Raw genomic sequence first — 22,523 nt, 5'->3', positions numbered from 1 at the left:
CGTAAAATCTTAGCCTGAAGCAAGAGCAGAGCGGAGCTACGGCAGCGACTTACGGCAGCAGCGTGATTTACAGCCGCCCCGCCACCTCGGAGAGAGACGTTGGTGGGCCGGAAATACGCAGGCCGGCGCGGGCTCCTGGAGGCAGCCGGACGGCCGCGCAGCAGCATGACCCAGTCAGTGGTCATACAGGGTAAGCCGCCCAGGGAGGGTGGGGACCCGGTCGCCGCCGAGGCGAAAAGCCCTGTTGCTGCCTAATATCTATTCTCTTACCTTCCTGGGCGCAGTCGGCCAGTGCGGAAACCAGATTGGCTGCTGCTTCTGGGACCTGGCGCTGAGGGAGCACGCCGCGGTCAACCAGGTACCGTCCCCGCCGCGCGGGAGACCCCCGTGCCCGCCTGTCCCCGAGGCTCTTCCAAAAAATAAGAATTAATACTCTGGGAGCTTTTATCTGGGCTATATAAGTTGTATGGGATCTTCTCGGTAAAGGGCAAACTGGTTTTTAAACTTCTGTTGGCGTTAGACACAAGAGCCCAAACGAACACTCGCCGGAGGCCTTAGTCTTAAGGTTCCTTAATTCTCAGGGTTGCATCTTTATCAGGGTTCTTGTGAGGAGCAATGAGATAGCATATGTGAAAGTACTTTGTAAAATAGGTACCATGTGTGGCATTCTATTCCTTAATTTAACCAGTCAGCTTTTTAAATGACCAACAATAATGCAGTGAAAGCTCTCACTTATTGCACCTGCTCTACAGTCCCGTGGGGGACGCCTTTTCTCAGTACCTTCAGCTGCACTTAATCCATAGATCTCGCGGTGTTTGCTCTTCTCTAGATTGGAAGAATCAGTATAAGCATTTTATGATTGTTTGCTTTTTCTTATTGTAGCCATATGCCGGCCTTTAAAGTATTGTGGGATTATTAAATTAAAATGACTTCGTTTGGGAAAGAGGCAAAACGTAATCAAGCGCTAATAAATGTTTTTTTTTTTTTTAGAAAGCGATTTATGATGAGGCAATAAGCAGCTTCTTTAGAAATGTGGATACCAGGTAAGATGGGGTTAAAGTCTGTCACATAGCTTAATAATTATTTTCATATCAGCAGTTTGGGAGAAAATTCTTCAGAGGACAGTAAAAGCAGTTGATAACTGTAAAGAAGTTGTTTGGCTTTTTTGTTTGTTTTTCTCATTATTGAAAGCATATTGTCATTCTCTTGTCGTTAATATTCTCATGTCATTAGGCAGAGCAGGACAACAGGTTTCCTTTTAAACCCATATGAAGGAATAAAAAGAAACTTTAGTGTGCTTAATTTTAACTTGACGTTGAAATAAAGTTTCACTAAAAGGAATGCTGAAAATTTCCCTGGGAGTGTCTTGTTAATGCATTCAATAATGGCTAACTATTGAAAGAAAAATATATTGTTTACATTTCTGTGATATTACTTGTGGTCAGGAGTATTTGCTCTACAAATAGAATGTGCTGAAAAGGAGCAAAGCAGTTGTTGTCGGATTAGTTTTGTTTATTTATTAAAGGGTATATGTAAGATATGTATATATCTTTTACCTGAAAGAGTAGTTTGACATTCAGGGTGTGTTTCTAAGCTTTTAATGTTAAATCATGAAGTTCATGCATTTTCAAAATGCTTAATAAAACTAAACCTGCCGGCTTGAACTGAAAAATATGTACTTTATGTTCAGTTTTAATCTAATAAAGATTTCAGTTCTAGTTTGAATTAGTTGGTTGGGTGTTTGAGGCAGTTATCTCCCCAGGAAGGCTAATTAGGCCCGACTTCCTTAGTGAATTTCAGAGTCTGACCCTCAGGCTTGAAAACTCAGAAACTTCAGAGACATCTTGAGAATGGGTCCAGTGCTCTCTAGTACAGGCAGATAAACCAAACTCAGATGGGAAATTACAAAGCAGCAAGTCAACGTAGTCATGGACAGTAGGAGCTGTAACTCAGAAAGACTAGACACCCATTTTCTTTCAAAAGCACATTCTCTTCTGTAGGAAATCTATCAGGAAAGCTAAGTAATAAAAGGTTACTTAGTGACCATGGAATCAGACCAAGGTAAGTTAGGTGTATTACCTTAATGATGTTATTTATCTTTATTAATATGGAGATATCTGTCATATAGACTAGATAACCTCTTGTTTGTAAACTAGAACATCTTCTCCCCTACATACTATTAAGAGACTCAAATTTGCCTTTGTAATACTTCCTTGTAGGTAGTATTCTAACTAAATTCGTACTTCCATTTCCTCAGTAATACTCCTTTCATTGAATATTACATAGTTGAGACTCAGCCTGGAAGCCATTCTCTCTTAATCAGGTGACTTTACATAACTCAATTCTCATCTACTCAGTTTGTTTTATAATTTAACCTGAGAGCATACTTATTTCTCCAATATCAAGTTGGAGGAGAAGAGCCTTGGCATCTTGCTCTTTTTTCCAACGTAGTATCAACACATGTAGCATCTATTCCACAAGTTAGTACAAAAATTCTTTTTCAAAAATAAGACGACACCTTTGTATATACTTCTTTATTTGAGGAAATTATCATACCTTTTTAATAGCATAGGAATTTACCTATACCAGGGGTTGGCAAACCTTTCCTGTAAAGGACCAGATGGTAGATATTTCAGGTTTTGCAGACCATAAATTCCATATCACATCTCCTTAAGTCCACCATCGTAGTGTGAATGCAGGTATAGATAGTACATAAACAAATGAGCGTGGCTTTGTTCCAATAAAACTTGTTTTCACAAGTAGCTGGTCAGACTTGGCCTGAGGATTATAGATTATCAGCCCCCGACCTATAGCATCATATATGCTCAATTCAGCTTCCCTTCATATATTCTGTCTTGTAAACTATATTGACTTGTCCACTGTTTGTAGTCATAGATTTAGTTACTTTGGTGACTTATCTTCAACATGAAATTCTAGGAACAGCCTTAGATACTCAACTGTATATAACTGGTATGTTAGTTGATGTGTGTCTGGCTACAACAGAAAGCCTCACTAATGGTGGCTTAAACAATAGATGTATTCAGTTATGTCACATACAAAGAAATCTGTGTTTAGAGAAGTGCCCTAAAGACCAAGATACTGTCATATTGTTTCATGTGTTGGTTTTTTGTCCTCATGTTTTTTTACTTCATAACCATAAAATGACAACCTCCACTGCCAGGAATCCCATCCAGATTCGTGTTCAAGGTAGGAAAAAGGACCAACTGCATCTGGTCCTTTTTATCAGAAAGCTTCCCAGAATATCTCCTTTTTATTTCATTACCCAGAACTGGATTACATGACCAGCCCAAACTACAAAGAAAGCCAGGGAAATAAGTACCTCACTTTTTCAGCCTATTGGGAGGTGGGTAAGGGAGGAGATTACGAATGGCTTCTTTGTTGCCTTTTGTGTCTGCCTCACTTGGCCTATATAAGTAGTTTTACTATGTGAATGGAAGTTAACTTTATTACCTGATAGCACTATTAGTGTGGAAGATCTTAACGACCTTTTCTCATCTTTTATCTTTCAGAGTGGTTGGTGATGGTGGCAGTATTTCCAAGGGGAAAATTTGTTCTTTAAAAGCACGAGTAAGTCTTATACACTTGGATTCTTATATTGCATGTGTTTTTAAAATAACTCTACTTCTGTAACTATCATAAGAATAAAATTTTAATTTAACTTCTCAAAATAAAAAAAAGTTATTTGCTAAGCCACATTTAATATAAACATGATTAAGCAGACATTTGTGTCTCCATGAAACTTTAGGGGGAAAATTTTGTGCTTAAAGTAAATATACTGCATATTTGGCATTTTTTCTAAATGTTTTAGGGAACATATATGTCTAGATAAATGATAACAAAAGCTTTCTTAACTCTAAGCCTAAAATACATTCTAATGAAGGTTAATTTTCATATAAAAATGATGAAAGGTTTATTTGCACCAGAGTTACTATTCCCAGTACAAAGCATAGATTCAACCACATTCTAGTGAATACATAACATAACCATGTAAGACCTCCTGAACAAAAATACTTCTAGTCAATAGCCCATATTTAGTCTTAATCTCATTGCAATAACACTTCTCTTCTTTGATTGTGTCTCTGCAACAAAGTGCTTTTTCCAACTGTTGATCAGTAATGTTTGACTGTGACAGAAAAGAAAGGCAGTTTTGGTGCTATGGAAGTAATTGAGATGACAAGGATCAGACCTGGAGTAGTGGCTGAAAGAGTAGAGAGCAGTTGTGTTGTAGTACCTGGGAACCATCTCCTTGTATCTGTGATCTCCAATTTCCTTGGGAAACAAATTTAGGGCAGAGACTATATGCTTGTAGTCTGTTAGGATAATTGATTAACATTCGTTATAGTTCATGCCTTGGAGAGTGCTAACATCCCAATCCAAATCTTACTCAGAGATAAAGAAACGTTGACATTTCCTAGACCACTCCCAATTTGAGCTCTTTTTCACCACCCCACCAGTGAGCAAATTGGGAAATGGAGGAAACACTGCTGGAAGAGAATAAATCAGCATGTTTCTATAGCCTTTGGCTTTTTTCCTAGAAGGTGTTCTTCCATTTCTTCTTAATAGTCTTGGTATCATGTGGCTCTGATCACTGAAGAGTCCAGGCTTCAAAAGATGATTTGGTGGCTGGGTTCCTCCACTGTGTTAATAGGCAAACACTCAGAATTTTGTATATCCTGTATTACAATTAAGGGGAAGCTCAAGGGCCTGAAAGCTATCACCATGTAGCTCTGGAAGAAAATAATAAACATCAAATCTTGAAAGTTGTGACTCCAAATCTTGGATGGCTAAGTGAGGAATCCAGAATAATTCCTTGTAACTGTAATTAATTTCCCAAGGAAAAACAAATCTGAGGTCTTATGTGACTAAGGAAAGATTGAAAGAGTTACAGACTGTCAAGGTTTAATGCTAAGTGACTATGACAGTGATGATTCTCTCAAAACTGACTTCAGGTGCTTGAATGTCAGTTTGTATTCTGTATTCCCCTTCCTTTGCCTGATTGCAAAGTAATTGAAAGCATGGCTTAAATATGTTTAATCTTCCACAAATCATCTCAATAAATCTGTTTTGGAACAAGGACAGTAGAAGCGAATTTTGTTCTTTTTTGAAATCTTACAGCAACAGTGAAATCCCTCTTACATGGTTGATTAGGTGTTAAAGTCAGCATTTAAGATAAAAATTGCATATTATCAAAAATATCCTTGAAAATCCCTAAAATTGCCAAGAAATGACCCTGTATAGTCCTTTGTATGTATATTGATGCTGTATTTAAAGGAGCACATTTATAAAACATTTATATATTTATAAAACACATTTCTAATATACCACTGTAATATGATGATATAACGTGATATTACTCAGCCATAAAAAGAAACGAAATTGAGTTATTTGTAGTGAGGTGGATGGACCTAGAGACTGTCATACAGAGTGAAGTAAGTCAGAAAGAGAAAAACAAATACCGTATGCTAACACATATATATGAAATCTAAAAAAAAAAAAACCAAAATGTCATGAAGAACCTAGGGGCAGGGGCAGGACAGAAATAAAGATGCAGACCTACTAGAGAATGGATGGACTTGAGGACACGGGGAGGGGGAAGGGTAAACTGGAACTAAGTGAGAGAGTGGCATGGACATATATACACTACCAAATGTAAAATAGCTAGCTAGTGGGAAGCGGCCGCATAGCACAGGGAGATCAGCTCAGTGCTTTCTGACCACCTAGAGGGGTGGGATAGGGAGGATGGGAGGGAGGGAGATGCAAGAGGGAGGGGATATGGGGATATATGTATATATATAGCTGATTCACTTTGTTATAAAGCAGAAACTAACACACCATTGTAAAGCAATTATACTCCAGTAAGGATGTTTCTTTAAAAAAAGTGGTATACTATCATACAATTAGAAATATATTTCAAGTACTGTGTAATAATATTTTAATTGCCAGCTTACAGTAGCATACTTAATTACACAAATAATTGAATTCACAGAATTTAAATGGGCATAAATTGTGACTCCACTGTAAGTCAGTACTCGGTAAGTGTCAAACTTGACTGTCTCCCTTTGATAAGATGATAGAGAATAGAGTTTGGTGGTTAAGAGTGAAGATTCTGCAGCCAGGCTAGCCAGGTTTGAATCAGCTCTACCACTTCCTAGTTGGGTGATCACAGGCAAGTTATTTAACTTTTCTAGGCCTCAGTTTCCTCATGTGTAAACTGGGAGTAATTCAGTACCTATGCATAGAGTTGTGAGGATTAAATGGGCGTGATACATGTACAGTGGCATGTAGTAAGTGCTTAATGTTACATGCTCACCAGCACTGAAAAAGCCCATAAATCAAGCACTTTCTCTGTGACACTGAATCAAAGGCTTAGGTTAAAGGGTACCCTAACATCATTTCAGATTACTTTTTTAAGCTTTGCTTTTTTATTTATTTAACTCTATTTTACTCTTTCATTCTTCCTCAGTGTAGAAAATATAGAAAGTAAAGTACAAAACAGTGGGGACAGAGGGTATATAAGTCTACTGTGAAGCTATCTCTGCTTACATTTTTCTGTATTTCCATCCAGTCTTTTCTTTTTTTCTTTCCATAGCTAATTTTATGTTTCTCATTTTCTTCTTAGTAATAGAGGTTATCTCCCATGTCAATAAAGTTTGTGATATTTAGTGAGTTTGTGAATTTAGATTGCGAGTTACTTAGGGGAAGGGACGCTGTTGGCATCTTTGACATCTATCCAGTGCCTTGGCTTTGCACATAATAGTAGTTTACTGATTTGATTTGGACAGTTTTCGGCTGTGATTCATAAAGAGCAGCATGGTTATTCCTAGTGACCAAATACATTAATGAACCCTACATTTATTGAAAATTGTTTCTGGCTAAGGTTACCTTATAAACTTCTGAGACCTTGTTCTCAAGAAATTTATAGTCATATAAGCACATAAATAAAAGAATTGTTAGAAAATCAGAGAGAATTATTCAGTTCCTTTTTTTCCTTCTTAGGGTAAGAATTTAGAATCCATCTTTTCATTGGATTCCACCTTTAGAGGAGAGTGAAATTATTTTTTAATTTTTATAACAGACTGCACAAAGAGAGTCAAAGATTTGAACAAACTTAAACTATAAAAAGAACAATGCAACTTCTAGCTCAAAAATTCTTTTTATTTACAGAGTGACTAAAGAAAAATATGCTAATTACATTTTATTTGTCTTTCTCAGGCTGTCTTGATTGACATGGAGGAAGGGGTAGTAAATGAAATTCTTCAGGGACCATTGAGAGATGTATTTGATAGTAAGCAGCTCATCACTGATATTTCTGGCTCAGGGAATAATTGGTGAGAATATGCTGGATGTAAAAATTAAATGTCATCTGAAAAAAAATGAGGAATTTTTCTTTTATTCTGATAGGTCCTACTGACATGAAAGCAAGATATAACTTGCCATACCTAACTCTAGGCCTTTCATCCCTTCATCTTTTCCTTGGTAGATGATGGTGTTCACAATGCTTGGAAGCCATCTGTATCCTAGTTTCTCTTTTTTTTTTAAGAAAAAGATGAGTCATGAAAAATTGATTTACTGAATTTCTCGTTGTAATTTGATTTTTGCATAACTGCTAAGTAGTGACAAAAGTTGTATTTTTTTGATATGTAGTTCCACATTTATATATTTATTCTATAGAACGCTTCACTTGTCCATAAAGATACAAATGAAAGATTGTTCACTGAAACATTGTTTTTAACATCAGATAATATTCAACAGGGGCTTGTTTAAATCAATTATAGTATATCCATACAATGGAAAATCATGCAACTCTTATAAAATGTAACGTATCTGTATGGAAATTTTCTAACAATTTAAAAATCGGAAGTATTGGGCTTCCCTGGTGGCGCAGTGGTTGAGAGTCCGCCTGCTGATGCAGGGGACGCGGGTTCATGCCCCGGTCCGGGAGGATCCCACATGCCGCGGAGCGGCTGGGCCCGTGAGCCATGGCTGCTGAGCCTGCACGTCCGGAGCCTGTGCTCCGCGACGGGAGAGGCCGCAACAGTGAGAGGCCCGCGTACCACAAAAAACAAAAAAAATCAGAAGTATTAAGGCACGGAATAATGTGTCTAGCATACTAATTTGTATATGAAAACCCTTACCTTTTTCTTTTTAACATCTTTATTGGAGTATAATTGCTTTACAGTGTTGTATTTCTGCTGTATAACAAAGTGAATCAGCTATACGTATACATATATCCCCATATTTCCTCCCTCTTGCGTCTCCCTCCCATACTCCCTATCCCACCCCTCTAGGTGGTCATAAAGCACTGAGCTGATCTCCCTGTGCTATGCGGCTGCTTCCCACTAGCTAGCTGTTTTACATTTGGTAGTGTATATATGTCCATGCAACTGTCTCACTTAGTCCCAGCTTACCCTTCCCCCTCCCCATGTCCTCAAGTCCATTCTCTATGTCTGCGTCTTTATTCCTGTCCTGCTCTTGGTTCTTCAGAACCTTTTTTTTTTTTAGATTCTATATATATATGTTAGCATATGGTATTTGTTTTTCTCTGACTTACTTCACTCTGTATGACAGTCTCTAGGTCCATCCACCTCACTACAAATAACTCAATTTCGTTTCTTTTTATGGCTGAGTAATATTCCATTGTATATATATATATATATATATGCCACATCTTCTTTATCCATTCATCTGTTGATGGACACTTAGGTTGCTTCTATGTCCTAGCTATTGTAAATAGAGCTGCAGTGAACACTGGTACATGAGTCTTTTTGAATTATGGTTTTCTCAGGGTATATGCCCAGTAGTGGTATTGCTGGGTCATATGGTAGTTCTATTTTTAGGGGGGTTTTTTGTTTGTTTTTCTGTACACAGGCCTCTCACTGTTGTGGCCTCTCCCGTTGCGGAGCACAGGCTCCGGACGCGCAGGCTCAGCGGCCATGGCTCACGGGCCCAGCCGCTCCGCGGCATGTGGGATCTTCCCGGACCGGGGCACAAACCTGTGTCCCCTGCATCAGCAAGCAGACTCTCAACCACTGCGCCACCAGGGAAGCCCCATATTTTTAGTTTTTTAAGGACTCTCCATACTGTTCTCCATAGTGGCTGTATCAATTTAAAAGTTGTAAGTATTTTTATAAACTGTTCTCTTACCTATAGTATTTGACTCTGTCAAAGTTTTCCCACCTGTCAGATTTAATAGAATTGATAGAGATGCAAGCCAGACCAGTGTCCCAGCATTCAAGGTCAGTATGAGGCTATATTTGGCCCTTAAATATATAATGGTCTCTTCTCCTTAATGGGAAAAAAGCTCCAACAGTGATCATTTTAAAATTTACATTGACACTGGTTTTGCTGTTTTTTAAAAAGTAAGTAGGTTCTTGTTTGCCAGTCTAATATTTGTTATTTAAATTATTTGCTGTTAGTCCCTCAGGTTTATAATGTGTAATATTGTGTAATTTTACTAAAGCATGAATTTGAGTCTTGTGTTCTGGGAGACTTATTTGGGAAGAACCACTTACTAAATAAGTGAGTCCACCTTACCATCCAACCAGCTTTCTCTAATTGTCATATAACTTATTCTGTAACTTTTGAGTTACACATGACTACATGTTGGGTGGAAATCGTTCTTACATTTCAGTTCATCATAATAATACTTGCAAATGTGGGCAACCAAAAAGGCTTGAAGAGCCTCATGAATATGTTTTCTATTGTGTGGCATTTCATCTAGTAATAACATGATATGACCAATAGTTTTTTCATGTTTTAAACCAAAGTAAGTCAGTTTAAAACTTTTTATTTTTATGTCTTTCTAGTTGACCACATTCTGCTTTTTAATACATAAAAGACAGTGCAATCAGTTTACTTTCAATGAAGATGAGAAAAAACTATGTAACTAAAAACTTGTTTTGTTGTAATTATACCTTAAGAGCAGATAAATTTTAAAAACCATAGTTTAATATCCATTGGTAATGAACTATTTTATCAGGATATTTGAGGATTATAGGTATATATATTTGTTAAATTATCTTCCTATATCCTTGAGATATCATAATATGATTTATTGATGTTAAACAGGAATGGAATTTACTTACTACAGTAAAAATACTTTTTCAAGGGCTTTCCAGGTGGTGCAGTCGTTGAAAGTCTGCCTGCCGATGCAGGGGACACGGGTTCGTGCCCCGGTCCGGGAAGGTCCCACATGCCGCGGAGCGGCTGGGCCTGTGAGCCATGGCCGCTGAGCCTGCATGTCTGGAGCCTGTGCCCCGCAACGGGAGAGGCCACAACAGTGAGAGGCCCACGTACCACAAAAACAAAAAAAAAGAAAAAAAATACTTTTTCAAGCTTATCTATAGTCTTTTCATTTAGTTCAGAAATAATAAAATCTTGAAATAATAAATGCAAGGATGTTTTTTTTAATCTGTATTCTTTTTTCCAGGGCTGTGGGTCACAAAGTGTTTGGCAGTCTTTATCAGGAACAGATTTTAGAGAAACTCAGAAAGTCAGCAGAGCACTGTGATTGTTTGCAGTGTTTTTTTATAATACATTCCATGGGAGGAGGTAAAATTATTTATTCATTCGTCTATAACAATGTGAAAATGCAAGTGAGAATTCATTTTGCCAACATAAGTCTTGTTTTCAGACCTTTGCTTAATAAATATAGAACTATTAAGAATTAAGAGTATGTTTATGAATGTATGTACATAACAGCTTTTTATCTTAAATTTTTGTCAAATTGTCTCACTATGACCATTTTTAAAAAATTTAAACCCTTTTAAAGAGTCAGTAAAACTGAATCTGAAAAAATTTTTTCTTTTAGTAGAAAGTAGATTGCAGTATAAGCTTTTTGGGAATGCTGCCTTTCTCCTACGAGCTTCCTTGTGCAGTTTCATATGCTGACTAGAACTAAGTATTTGTGGCATATTCATAGATACGTTTGCAAAAGAATATCAGTACCCTTTCTTTAACCACCTTCAATCCTTTCTTGTGTCCAATAAAAGAAATAAGTAAAAGAAATCCTCTTACTCAACTCCCTTAAATCATTCCTTACATGGTAATTAATCACCTTGACCTAGAATAAATGATCTGCATTGCTTTTTTTCCCAGGGAAGCATGTACCTTGCAAGTGAAGTATTTTGCTCCCCTGTTCCATGAAGTAGAGACAGATCATAATTTGATAATTTCAAAAGAGAATTAGCTTATTTTAAAAGAAAAATTTACCATGCTTTTTTCCTCCAAGCTGAGATTAAGATTTTTATATTCAGGTTATGTATAGTTGACTTTCTTATACATATCTGTTATTCAGTATGATAGCATTTGAAAATTAAAGTTAAAATTGCTGTGTAACCACGCCTTTAGAAGACCATCATAATCATTAAATTAAGAAACTAATTTTCTTTATACTGGTACAATTAACCTGCAGATTTTGAGTAAGTTTTTGAAAAAACCCAATTTGATTTATAGTTCATTATGGTGCTTTTTTTATATCCCTCTATTACTCAGAATCTCAGTAGACTGTACGTTATTCGTAATTCACTGAAAATGGCAAAAATACTTTAAATAATATTGACAGCTAAAAATGAAGTCTTTTCCCACATCTAATCCCTAATCTCTCTCCTCACAGATAATCAAGTTTGCCAGTGTCTGTCCTTCCAGATATTTCCTGTGCCCATTGTGTGTGTTTTTACATAAACAAGATCATGAAATACATACTACCCTGTAATGTTTTCACTTTAAATCTTTCCTGAACATCTTTCATCAGCTCTGTCCAATTGTGAGAATATGTAATAATTTTTAAAGCCAGTTCCTCATTGATGGATGTCAAGTTATTAATGGTTTTTAGCTACTACATAAAATCCCCAACGAACATCTGGTACCTACATCTTTGTTCATTTGTGCCACAATAGCTGTAGGCAATATTCCTAGAAAGGAAAGTGGAACCAAAGAATATGTACATTTTAAGTTTTGGTTGATATTACTAAATAACCTTCCTACATTATTGCATCAATCCATATGATTAGCAGCAATTTATAAGAGCTTATTTCCCCACACTGTCACCAACACTGAGTATTATGAGACATAAATCTAATACAATATGTTCAAAATTATAGTTTTAATTTGCATTTTTAATTAGAGAAAAGGTTGAGCATCTTTACATCCATTTGCCATTTGATTTATTTTGAGTTACAATTTATATCCTTTGCTCATTTTTCCATTGCATTATTCATATTTTTTTGTTGTTGATTTGTGACCCTTTTTATTTAAAAAATTTAGTCCTCCATCATGTTTGAAGATTTTTTTCTTAGTTTGCCTTTTTATTTTGTTTGTTTTTATATATACATATATATAGAGAGAGGGGAGTTTTATTTTTAATGGAGTCAAAACTATCTTCTATAATGGCTCTGGTTTTTTATAATGCTTAGAAAGTCCTCATTAAAGATTAACCCAAAAAATCTCCCTCACTTTCATCTAATGTTTTTAACATCATAGCCTTTTAATATTTATCCAAATGGGGTTAGAGCATTATCGGCTTTTAAACATTTTCTCATCAGGACAGCAAGAAATACGTTTTACATTACAGACCAACACACACACAAACATACACAAACTAAAACAAAAGATTATTTACCCACACTATATGTGACATATTAATATTTCTGCGTTTCATTTAAGAAAAGAAAATACTGGTCCTAACCTTATAAATTAGTTTCATAGCCCACTGATGGTTCACAAGCCATAGTTTGAAAAGCACCAGGGTAAAGGATTCCAGTTTTCTCTCTTAAGTTCTTAAAAATATCTGAATTTATATATGTAACTCTGTGTGTCAGAAAATTACCTTAATGAAGTTCTTAGAGTTTCTGCTTTTAGATAGATAGTAAAAAAAAAAAAAAAAAAAGGTTTCCTCTATGAAACTTTTGTAAATTCAAGTTGTTCATGCTTAACTTTAAATTTTAACTCAGCATTTAAGTTGCTTAATGTCATGAGAGTGTTAATCATTAAGATTATATAGGTGCTACACTAAAGATGTCAAGATAGTTTGTTTTTTCTTAAGTTGTTTAACATCAAGTGTAGACTAAATTCTGTCTTAGTTGCATTTTTTACTCTTCAGTCAGTTCTTTTGACATCATAGAGATATAACTTAAATGTAAAAAAGTGTAAGATATAGAAAGGCCTCTCATCATCAGTCAGACCCAGAGGTTGAATTCATGACTTTAAGTCTCACTACCTATATTGTCTTCATTTCTTTATCTGAAATTAATTAGTTAATATTATAATCACAGGAATAAGTTGAAAATTGTATGTCTTTAATAAATAGGTTTTTACCACAAAAACACAGAATTCCGTTACATTCTGAACCATTTATGCTGTTTTCTTTTTGAAATCTTAATCTTCAGGAACAGGATCTGGACTTGGCACATTTCTTTTAAAGGTGCTTGAAGATGAATTCCCAGAAGTATACAGATTCGTGACTTCAATTTATCCTTCTGGTGAAGATGATGTCATAACCTCACCTTATAATAGCATCTTGGCAATGAAGGAACTTAACGAGCATGCAGACTGTGTATTGCCCATTGACAACCAAGTAAGAAATGGCATTGTAATTTATGGACATATTATGTATACATTCAGTCCTGTGTTATGCTTATGTGTGTACGTGAAACAGTCTCTTCACTTTTCAGCCTTCCCATCTAAGAGAAAAAATAAGTTTAAATTGCTTTTTTTTTTGTCTTTTTCTTCCTGCTAGAATGTCATCTATGTCCTCTCTTCTTAATAGCTTCTCTCCCAATATTTTTCCCTTAAAAGTCTTTATTTGACATCATTAGCAAAATTGACCTCATGGTGAATTCTGGAAAGTTGGGTACAGCTATAAAGCCAAAGAGTCTGGTTACTTCAGGTGCTGGAGCTTTTAAAAAGCGGCAGGAGAAACCATTTGATGCAATGAACAACATTGTGGCAAATTTGCTGCTCAACCTAACAAGGTAATCCTGTTGACAGTGTACTTAAGGGCAGTTTAAAAACTTCACTTGCTTTTGATAATGTTTTGCAGTAGCATTTTTTAGTTATTCTGAGTTGTAGAAACTTTTTAAAAAACTTTATTTAAAATAAAAATTTTAGTTTGTCTAGTGTTTTCACATCTTGGAGTGATAGACCAGAATTTTATTTTCTGACTCCAGAGCAGCATTTTATTTTCCCCAGGTACGTTCCATGGAATATTAACAGATGTTAAATGGTAAAGGGTTTTGAAGGAGATACACTTGAGAAACACTTGGTTAGACAAAAACAAACTTGGTTGTTTTTTTGGGGTTTTTTTGCTGCAAAATGTCTTAACCTTTTAAACCAGCTAATCTATTCCTCTTTATTAGCTGGTCCAAAATATTTCTTTGACTTTGATCTAAAAAATTTCTTTGGCATTATTATATTCCAAATTGTAGAGCATGTAAGCAAATCCCAGGGGAATTTAGTAAGGTTTATAGAATAATTAAATAACTATTGAACTGTATGTATTTAATTCAATCTAAAGTCTGTTTTAAGTAAGATTTTTATGTAGATAATTAGCAACTGTATTAGAGTGGTTACACTTAAGATGATCCTGAAATAAGAATTGCTATAGATGTTATGTTATATTTTAATTATCTTTATACACGATGTTCATGATACTAAATTTCACTAATACAGAAAAAAAAGCATATATTTTCTACTTAAGTACAGTGTACGAAAGGATGTAGGAAAGTGCCTGCTGACTAAATCAAGCTACATTAAGTTAAATATTTTTCATGCTTTAATGTTAATCTTTTAGCTCTGCAAGGTTTGAAGGATCCCTTAATATGGACCTTAATGAAATCAGCATGAATTTAGTTCCTTTTCCTCAACTGCATTATCTTGTGTCAAGCCTAACACCTCTGTATACACTGGCAGATGTTAACATTCCTTCTCGAAGGTAAGATGTGGTAACTTTATTCCAATTACTTGAGGGCTCAAATTATTTTAAAAACAAACACATTTTTAAGAGAAAAGTTTATAATAACTAGTTATTTCTTCATACCATTTTCTTTGTGAGAATTATATAAAATACAGGTCATGACAGCCATTTTTCCATTAAGTGAATGCTTCCTTGTTTAGAAGTCATTGTTTAAAAATGTCAATATTAAACTATTTGAAATTAAATCTAATAACTAAATTTTTAAGCTTATGAAAATTAATAAAGATATAATTTTTATTGAAAAAGATTTAAAGGCTTTGAAGTCGGATGTACTTAAATACGAATGCTAATTCTATCATTTACTAGCTACAGAACCTTGGGCAGGTGACGAACTTTTAGTTTTTCTCATCTTTAAAAATGAGAGTCAGAGTACCTACCTCATAAGCTTGTTGGTATATTAAATAAGAGTATCTTTTAAAGCTCTTACCACAGTCTAGCACCATAGAGGGTTTACAGATATTACTCTATTATAGCTATTATGTATCACTTCCAGAACACCTTGTTTTATAACTGTGTCAATTTTAAGCATAAAACTTACATCAATTTACTTAACAAAAATGTAGTTGAAACATACTTTTAGCATATACAGTGATGATGAGCTTGAACAGGTCACACTGACATTCACAGTTGACTGAGGGAAAAGGTCTTGTCAAACTTTGCTAGAGGAAATTATGTAAATGATAAAGTAAAAACTAGATTACAGATCTTTTTAATAGTTTAAATTTTGGCAACGTAATTCTATACTGTGGGAATGTCACAGTAATACTGATTAACTTTTATTTGAGCAAGTAACAAATAACTGACTATGCCTAATACCTAACTAATAGGTGCGGTGTCTTTCTTTGTGGGATGCTTATAAGCTTAACAAGTTAAGCAACTTGCATAGTTTATTGAACATGGGAATCAGTCATTAAATGTTTGCTTTTATTAGCCCAGCATATTAAAAATGAGTATATTTAGTAAAAGATACACCTTCAATGTGGACACATAGAATGTAAATTGGTGCTAAACTATTTATTGTACAGCAGTGATTATCCAGACATTTAAAGTTACTCCTTTAAAAAAATAGACATGTAATTTCTAATTAAGTTCAGCATAATCCTGCTTGGTGTGTGTGTGTGTGTATGTATGTACATTTTTTTTCTTTTTGGTTGTGCCAGGTCTTAGTTGTGGCAGGTGGGCTCCTTAGTTGCAGCTTACCAGCTCCTTAGTTGTGGCATGTGAACTCTTAGTTGCAGCATGCATATGGCTTTTAGTTCCCCGAGCAGGGATTGAACCCAGGCCCCCTGCAATGGAAGCGCAGTCTTAAGCACGGTGCAGCCAGCAAAGTCCCGTGCTTGGTATATTTTGATAAAAATAATACAGTGTCAACATTTAAAATTTTTATTTATATATTTATAGCTTGTTGCAGGTTTAATTAAAATGTGTTAGTGGAAAATCTGTAAGGAACCTTAAGAATGTTAGACTCTTAAGGAACTTATCACAGTGTTCTTTCTAGCTTTGTGGGTTTTTTCCTTTTTTTTTCTTTTGCTTCTACTGTACTATAGGTACTTCAAAGGCTGCCATATCCACATATGGACACATTTATCCTTGAGCAAATAATAAATTGTTTTTAAATTGTACTATTAAAAGGCATAGTTTTAAAACTTTTTTTTTTTCTTTTTTTTTTTTTTTTTTTTGCGGTACGCAGGCCTCACTGTTGTGGCCTCTCCCGTTGCGGAGCACAGGCTCCGGATGCGCGGGCTCAGTGGCCATGGCTCACGGGCTCAGCCGCTCCGCAGCATGTGGGATCTTCCCGGACCGGGGCATGAACCTGCGTCCCCTGCATTGGCAGGCAGACTCTCAACCACTGCTCCACCAGGGAAGCCCTTTAATTTCTTACTAGTAGTTTACAAACAACTGAGAATGGTTTTTGGATGTGCTTCATATTAATAAACGTCATCTAGTCCATTTTTATCAATGAAAATGATAAAGCACATATTAGAGTGTGTATATTAAATTCCTTGTTTCTAATGTAAAGAGAAATATCCCAATAACTATAAATAGCTCCTTGCTAGTTTTTATATTTTTTTGACAAAAGAATGTGTGTGCCTGGTTCTTAACCTTTTCTGGGTTTCCTTGACTTCATAAAAATGCCCCAAAGCACATACACACCAAAATTTTGAGCACAGTAGAGGATTCATGAATCCCCCAAAGCTCACCATCCACTAAGAGAGTCTTCTTACTGTAGAAGAATCAGGATAAAATGTAAGCTCCATTAGAGTAGGAAATTTTTGTTGTTGTTCACTGCTTGGTCTCTTGCACCTAGAATAGTGCCTGGCACATGATAGGCATTTAGTAAATATCTACTGAATGAATAAGCAGCATAGTGTAATTTCTGTGGCTCTTCCTAGACAGTCTGCAAATTCAGCACACAGAGTTCTGGCTAGAGTTATCTAAGGAACCTAATCATATTTGTATTGAGTTCAGTGGGATTTAAGAACCAGACTGGGGTCATATTAAAGGGCTAGGAGCCTGCATATTATTAGATATAAACTTCATCGGTCACTTTTATCTTCCTCTCTTTAGAGGAATGATAAAAGAATGAAGTTAAAAGACTTCATTCACTTAAAAGCCTCCCTTTTCAGGAATAGTAGTATAGAGTAGTGTCTTTTTTGGAGAGCCTAACATTGTCCTTTGATAGCTTCCTCATTATTCCTAACTAATTTATGATATATTTTATAGACAAAGTAATCTTAATGTAGGTTTTTAGTTTTGATAGTTCTGATACTACGAAGTAGATAAGCATACTGAACTAAGTAAAAATGACACAATTTTCAGAAATTAGTACTACATGGAGCTCACTAATGATGCAGTCAATATTTCGTAGCTACCTGAAATCACCAATATATTGCAGAAGCTTTTTATTCCCCCTAAAAAAAAATATTGCGTGATTTCCTCTCCTCATATTTGTCCAGATTGCTTTGAGGAAATGATAGCTGAGATTCAGAATATATTTGTGTGTGAAGTTTATTTACCTGTAGATGACTGTCTTTTCATTTTATAGTTACACATAGAAGAAAGATGTAGTACAGTATTTTGTATAAACAGTGACTGTCTCGTTGTTTTAGGTTGGATCAGATGTTTTCAGATGCCTTCAGTAAAGATCACCAGCTAATTCGAGCTGACCCCAAACATAGTCTCTACCTCGCCTGTGCCCTCATGGTTAGAGGAAATGTACAGATTTCTGATCTTCGCAGAAATATTGAAAGGTTCAATTTTCTATTTTTCAAGATAATGTTATGTGTACTGTTTGTAAAAGTGTAGCATGTAGTTAAGTAGCACTGTGAACTTAATTGAAGTGTGACTTTGAGCAAGCTACTTAGCCTCTCTGAGCCTATTTTCCTCAAATGTAGAATAATAATAATAATAGTACAAAGTTATTTATGTTAATTATGTTATGCACATTAAATGATGAGGTGTTATTTTTTGAAAATGTGCAGGAAATTTAGCTATTGTTATTGTTTTTATTACCACCGCTACTACCACTACACTGCTTCTAAGTTTGTTTTACTATTTGACAGTCTTATTTTTTAGGAAAACTGCTCTGTTGAATTACAAAGTAAGGAAAATTATAATACCTTCATTTCTTTTCATCCCCAGATTTCTAATGTTAAGGAATGTGTTTCTAGCTTCTTGAATCACCATTACGGCCAATTTAATGTCCCTTAGTTCACTGTCAGACTATACCATAATATTGCTAGTATTAAATAGGTAACTTACATTATATACTAAGCACTTAGAATGGTACCATTAGTAATGTCCTAGTTTAACTAATGTGGGCTGCCATAATTCCTTAATTCTTACCTTTGAGTTTTTGCATCTCAGATTAAAACCTTCTCTACGGTTTGTCTCCTGGAATCAAGAAGGCTGGAAGACCAGCCTGTGTTCAGTACCTCCTGTGGGCCATTCCCATTCATTATTAGCTTTAGCAAACAACACATGCGTGAAGCCTACATTCATAGAACTGAGAGAGAGATTCACGAGGCTCTACAAAAAAAGGGTAATCATCAGTACACCTTTCTAACTATATGTGTTTATTTTGGCTATTTAAGATGTATGCTCAAGAATTAATGTAACACAAATGAGGTGTGATCCCGCCTGCTATATCTGTGTATTGATTATAACTGAAGAGGAGAGGCTTACTCAGACGCTAAATGAGAACTCTCATGGGTTTATAGGATTTAGGTTCTCATTTCTCTTGTAAAGCTGAGTGTGAACTATCATTTTAATAAGAATATTTATATTATAGGATAGTTGTCTGTATTAAATTTCCTGAAAATGGTCAGCATCATTCAGTTTTTTTTATTTATAGGCTCATCTTCATCACTATCTACATATTGAAGGGATGGAGGAAAGCTGTTTCACAGAAGCCATGTCATCTTTATCAGCACTCATACAGGAATATAACCAACTGGATGCCACAAAAAGCATGCCTGCATTAGATTTACCTAGACTAAGCGTAGCTGTGTGAAAAAGAAACCCCAAAGATATAACTTCTTTTTAATTTCACATTTTTTGTCCCCTTACCTTTCTATTTTAGAATTTTTGTGATTCAGAAAGCCTGATGTGTGTTTTTCATATTGGGAAGGTATTTTTCTTTAGAGTAGTTTCCATTTAATCACAATTTGTTGATGATCCCACTGTATGAAATTAGCCAAGTCCTAGTGCCTTGACTTTAAATGTCTTTCAAAAAGTCGTGTTTTCTAAAATTGAGAGAACAGAGTTCTTCAACATTTTATTTATAGTCTATATTTAGGCATTTATACAGAGATAATCATGTCTTCAATAAAAGTCTTGTACAGATATATTTTTTATATTTATTTATAATTTACGTCTTCACGTTCTGTTTAAATTCTCCTAACTCTTTAAAAGTAAATATGGGAGTAGAAGAACACAGTATAAATATTTCTATGTAATACCCACTAACTTCAGGAATAGATTTTATTACAACTTGAGGTTTTATTTCTTCTTTGGGTAACCACTTGTTTGCACTCAGAAGAATCACAATTTACAATTATTTTAACTTGTATTAAATTATTTTTAAATATAATGTTTTTTTATCAAACCAGTTAATTTTGTAACAATGAATGTCCATGTTTTTAAACTATGCTACTTATCAGTTTTGCTTGTCCCTTTTTTTTTTTTTTGGCCATGCCACATTGCATGTGGGATCTTAGTTCCCCAACCAGGGATCAGACCTGCACCCCTTGCATTGGAAGCGCAGAGTCTTAACCACTGAACTGCCAGGGAAGGCCCACTTGTCACTATTTATACAAGCAAACGGAACATTATTAAGCTTGATACTTTCTTTGAAACTTTGCAGTAAATGGCTAATAGTCTAGTGAAAGTGTTCCGGTTACTATAAATCTCCAGTTTTAGTCTTCAACATTAATTTACCTTTAATCACAATTTATATTTAAAATTCATAGGTGATTTATCATTTAAGGAAGTAATTTTGAGCAACAATTTATTTTCAAGCCAGAAAAATCTGCTGTGTGCTTTCTTTAATGTTATTTTTTAAATTTCTTTCCTTTTCAGAGTAAGGATACTGCTCTTGGTCTTTATCTTGGAAATTAAGTTTTTTTTACAGTATTTGGTATAAAAATTTAGATTACAGTTATAAACAGTGGCCAAAGAAGTTCCATTTTTTCCTTCCAAAAATCTTAGTAAACTTATATTCAGGATAGGGCAATGGAAATAATATATTTACAGCTTAGTCTTATTCCTAGTTAAGATTTAATCTAGAAAATCTTGCTCACCCTATAATGATTATGTGATTGGAGCCTAGGCTGTATTGTCAAAGTACAAAGTTTTAAAATTTAGTATGTTTTATATAGCTTCAACAGATCATTTCAGATTATTTTATAGAATAAAATATTCTCTTGTAAATTGTATAATTTTTCATTATGGAATATGTAGATGGAACCAAATATCTTTGTATTACATAATTATACATTTTAAGAGCTCAATTTTAAGGTTTTCATATTTTATATATAATTTTAGGGGAACCTTTTTTAAAGCTTCTAATGCCTTAAATACAGTTATCTGAGAATAGCTAGGCATTCTTACTGTTTTAAACCAATAAGGCAGATTTGCCACCCTTTTAAAACCATTTTAAATTTTGATGTAATGACATGATTAACCTTAACTTTTTCCCCATGTGCTTGGTTTTATAGGATCTTGAGCTCAGAAAATATATCTCCTGGATCTCTGCAGTTTCTCTGACATACACAAGATGTAATCCACAGCATCTTCCATTTAAATGACCCTTCATTTGGGCAATCAAACTGAATGGTAATCATTTTAGACTTGTTAGGGACACAGCATCTTTTATCCAAGCATATCCCACAGAAAGTGGGTTTATAACTCTGAGTGCTTGAGCATCCGGAAAAGACAAATTTTTCAGCTTTGACGGGTTGGAAAGTAGGTTGGCATGTTTTTCCTTTGGGGATCTGAAAAGATACATAACGTTAAGAAGTCACTCTTTAAACTTGATTACAATAGTTCAGAAAAGTGATACTCTATGGACTATTACATAAATACACAGATATAATTATTTTCAGGGCATGAATAGTTGCCATTTAGTGACATCCAGCCCTTTCTTTTCTACCTTTAAAATCCCCTCTCACCAGAGGACCTTGAAAGTCCTCGCTGTGCTTCCTCCGTCATCTTATAGGACCCACTCCCCAATGTTCTTCTGCTCTCTACCCTTGACTTAGTTCCACAATAAATGAAAATTTCTGTTCTGCTTAACATCAAGGGCCAAGACTCAAATTCTCTAATATGGCTCAGACAGTTTTAAGTAGATGGATAGATGAATAAACATCTTAATTCCTTTGAAATTGTCAACTTTCTAATATGATAGGGAATAACTTAGGGATAAGATTGGTTTGTAGCATTTCTAAAAATTATTCTTGAGACAGTCACAGAAGCAGGACTAGCTCTAGTTATACCAAGCAATCTTATTTATTATTATGCCGTAGTCCTTTGGCAAGTAGTAGCTAAGCAAAGCATTTTGGAAATAGTGTGGTTCCCTCTCCAAGTTGGTGATATATAAGTTAAGATCAGAACTTCTCTGATGTTCCTAATGTTTGTTTTTATAATTTTGATGTAGCAACCAAACTTTTATCAGTTGCTCTGATTCCACTACATAAAATTAATATAGGAAAAAGAAGATAGAATCTGAAAAGGATCTACTCTGAAAAAACAATATACATGGTGGGGTGCCCCAACAAATCAGGCTGATCCAGACCCACGCTAGTAAGCTGTTAACCTGTTGATTCTAGATAACCTAACGTTACCTCTCTGCTTGGTGAAGTTTTTCCCACAAAGTGCTGTTAATTAATATCTGCTTTCCTCCAAGATAGTTTGACTTTAAGAGTTATAATGAAGTGGTTTTATTAATAAACACTTCCAAAACACACACACATAGACACACACATACTTTTCAGGAGTCTCAATATTGAATTATGATGAAGTTAAATCTACT

At 35.0% G+C, this 22,523-nt stretch overlaps 2 protein-coding genes across 5 annotated transcripts in view; one reads left to right on the top strand and one right to left on the bottom strand.

Moving 5' to 3' along the window:
- The first annotated feature begins 8 nt into the window (after positions 1-8).
- TUBE1 (tubulin epsilon 1) lies at positions 9-22,462 on the top strand. The gene is made up of 12 exons (XM_059083313.2): positions 9-190; positions 285-358; positions 991-1,043; positions 3,531-3,588; positions 7,234-7,349; positions 10,451-10,572; positions 13,407-13,594; positions 13,816-13,991; positions 14,810-14,950; positions 18,103-18,243; positions 18,860-19,034; positions 19,347-22,462. The coding sequence occupies exons 1-12, from the start codon at positions 166-168 to the stop codon at positions 19,503-19,505; spliced, it is 1,428 nt and encodes a 475-aa protein (XP_058939296.1). The 5' UTR covers positions 9-165; the 3' UTR covers positions 19,506-22,462.
- CCN6 (cellular communication network factor 6) overlaps positions 19,961-22,523 on the bottom strand; it is a 52,721-nt gene continuing 50,158 nt past the window's right edge. For 2 of the 4 annotated variants that reach the window (XM_067011678.1, XM_067011679.1), the window contains one exon: positions 19,961-21,486. Coding sequence is in view for 2 of the 4 variants with exons in the window: in XM_067011677.1 (XP_066867778.1) it covers positions 21,205-21,486 (282 nt within the window). In the remaining 2 variants the exon portion in view is untranslated. The remainder of the gene's footprint in view (positions 21,487-22,523) is intronic. The other 2 variants (XM_067011677.1, XM_059083637.2) reach the window with 1 other exon arrangement.

Source organism: Kogia breviceps, chromosome 13, assembly GCF_026419965.1.
Source record: "Kogia breviceps isolate mKogBre1 chromosome 13, mKogBre1 haplotype 1, whole genome shotgun sequence".
NCBI classification, from domain to species: domain Eukaryota; kingdom Metazoa; phylum Chordata; class Mammalia; order Artiodactyla; family Physeteridae; genus Kogia; species Kogia breviceps.
This window is presented reverse-complemented; position numbering and strand designations above follow the sequence as displayed.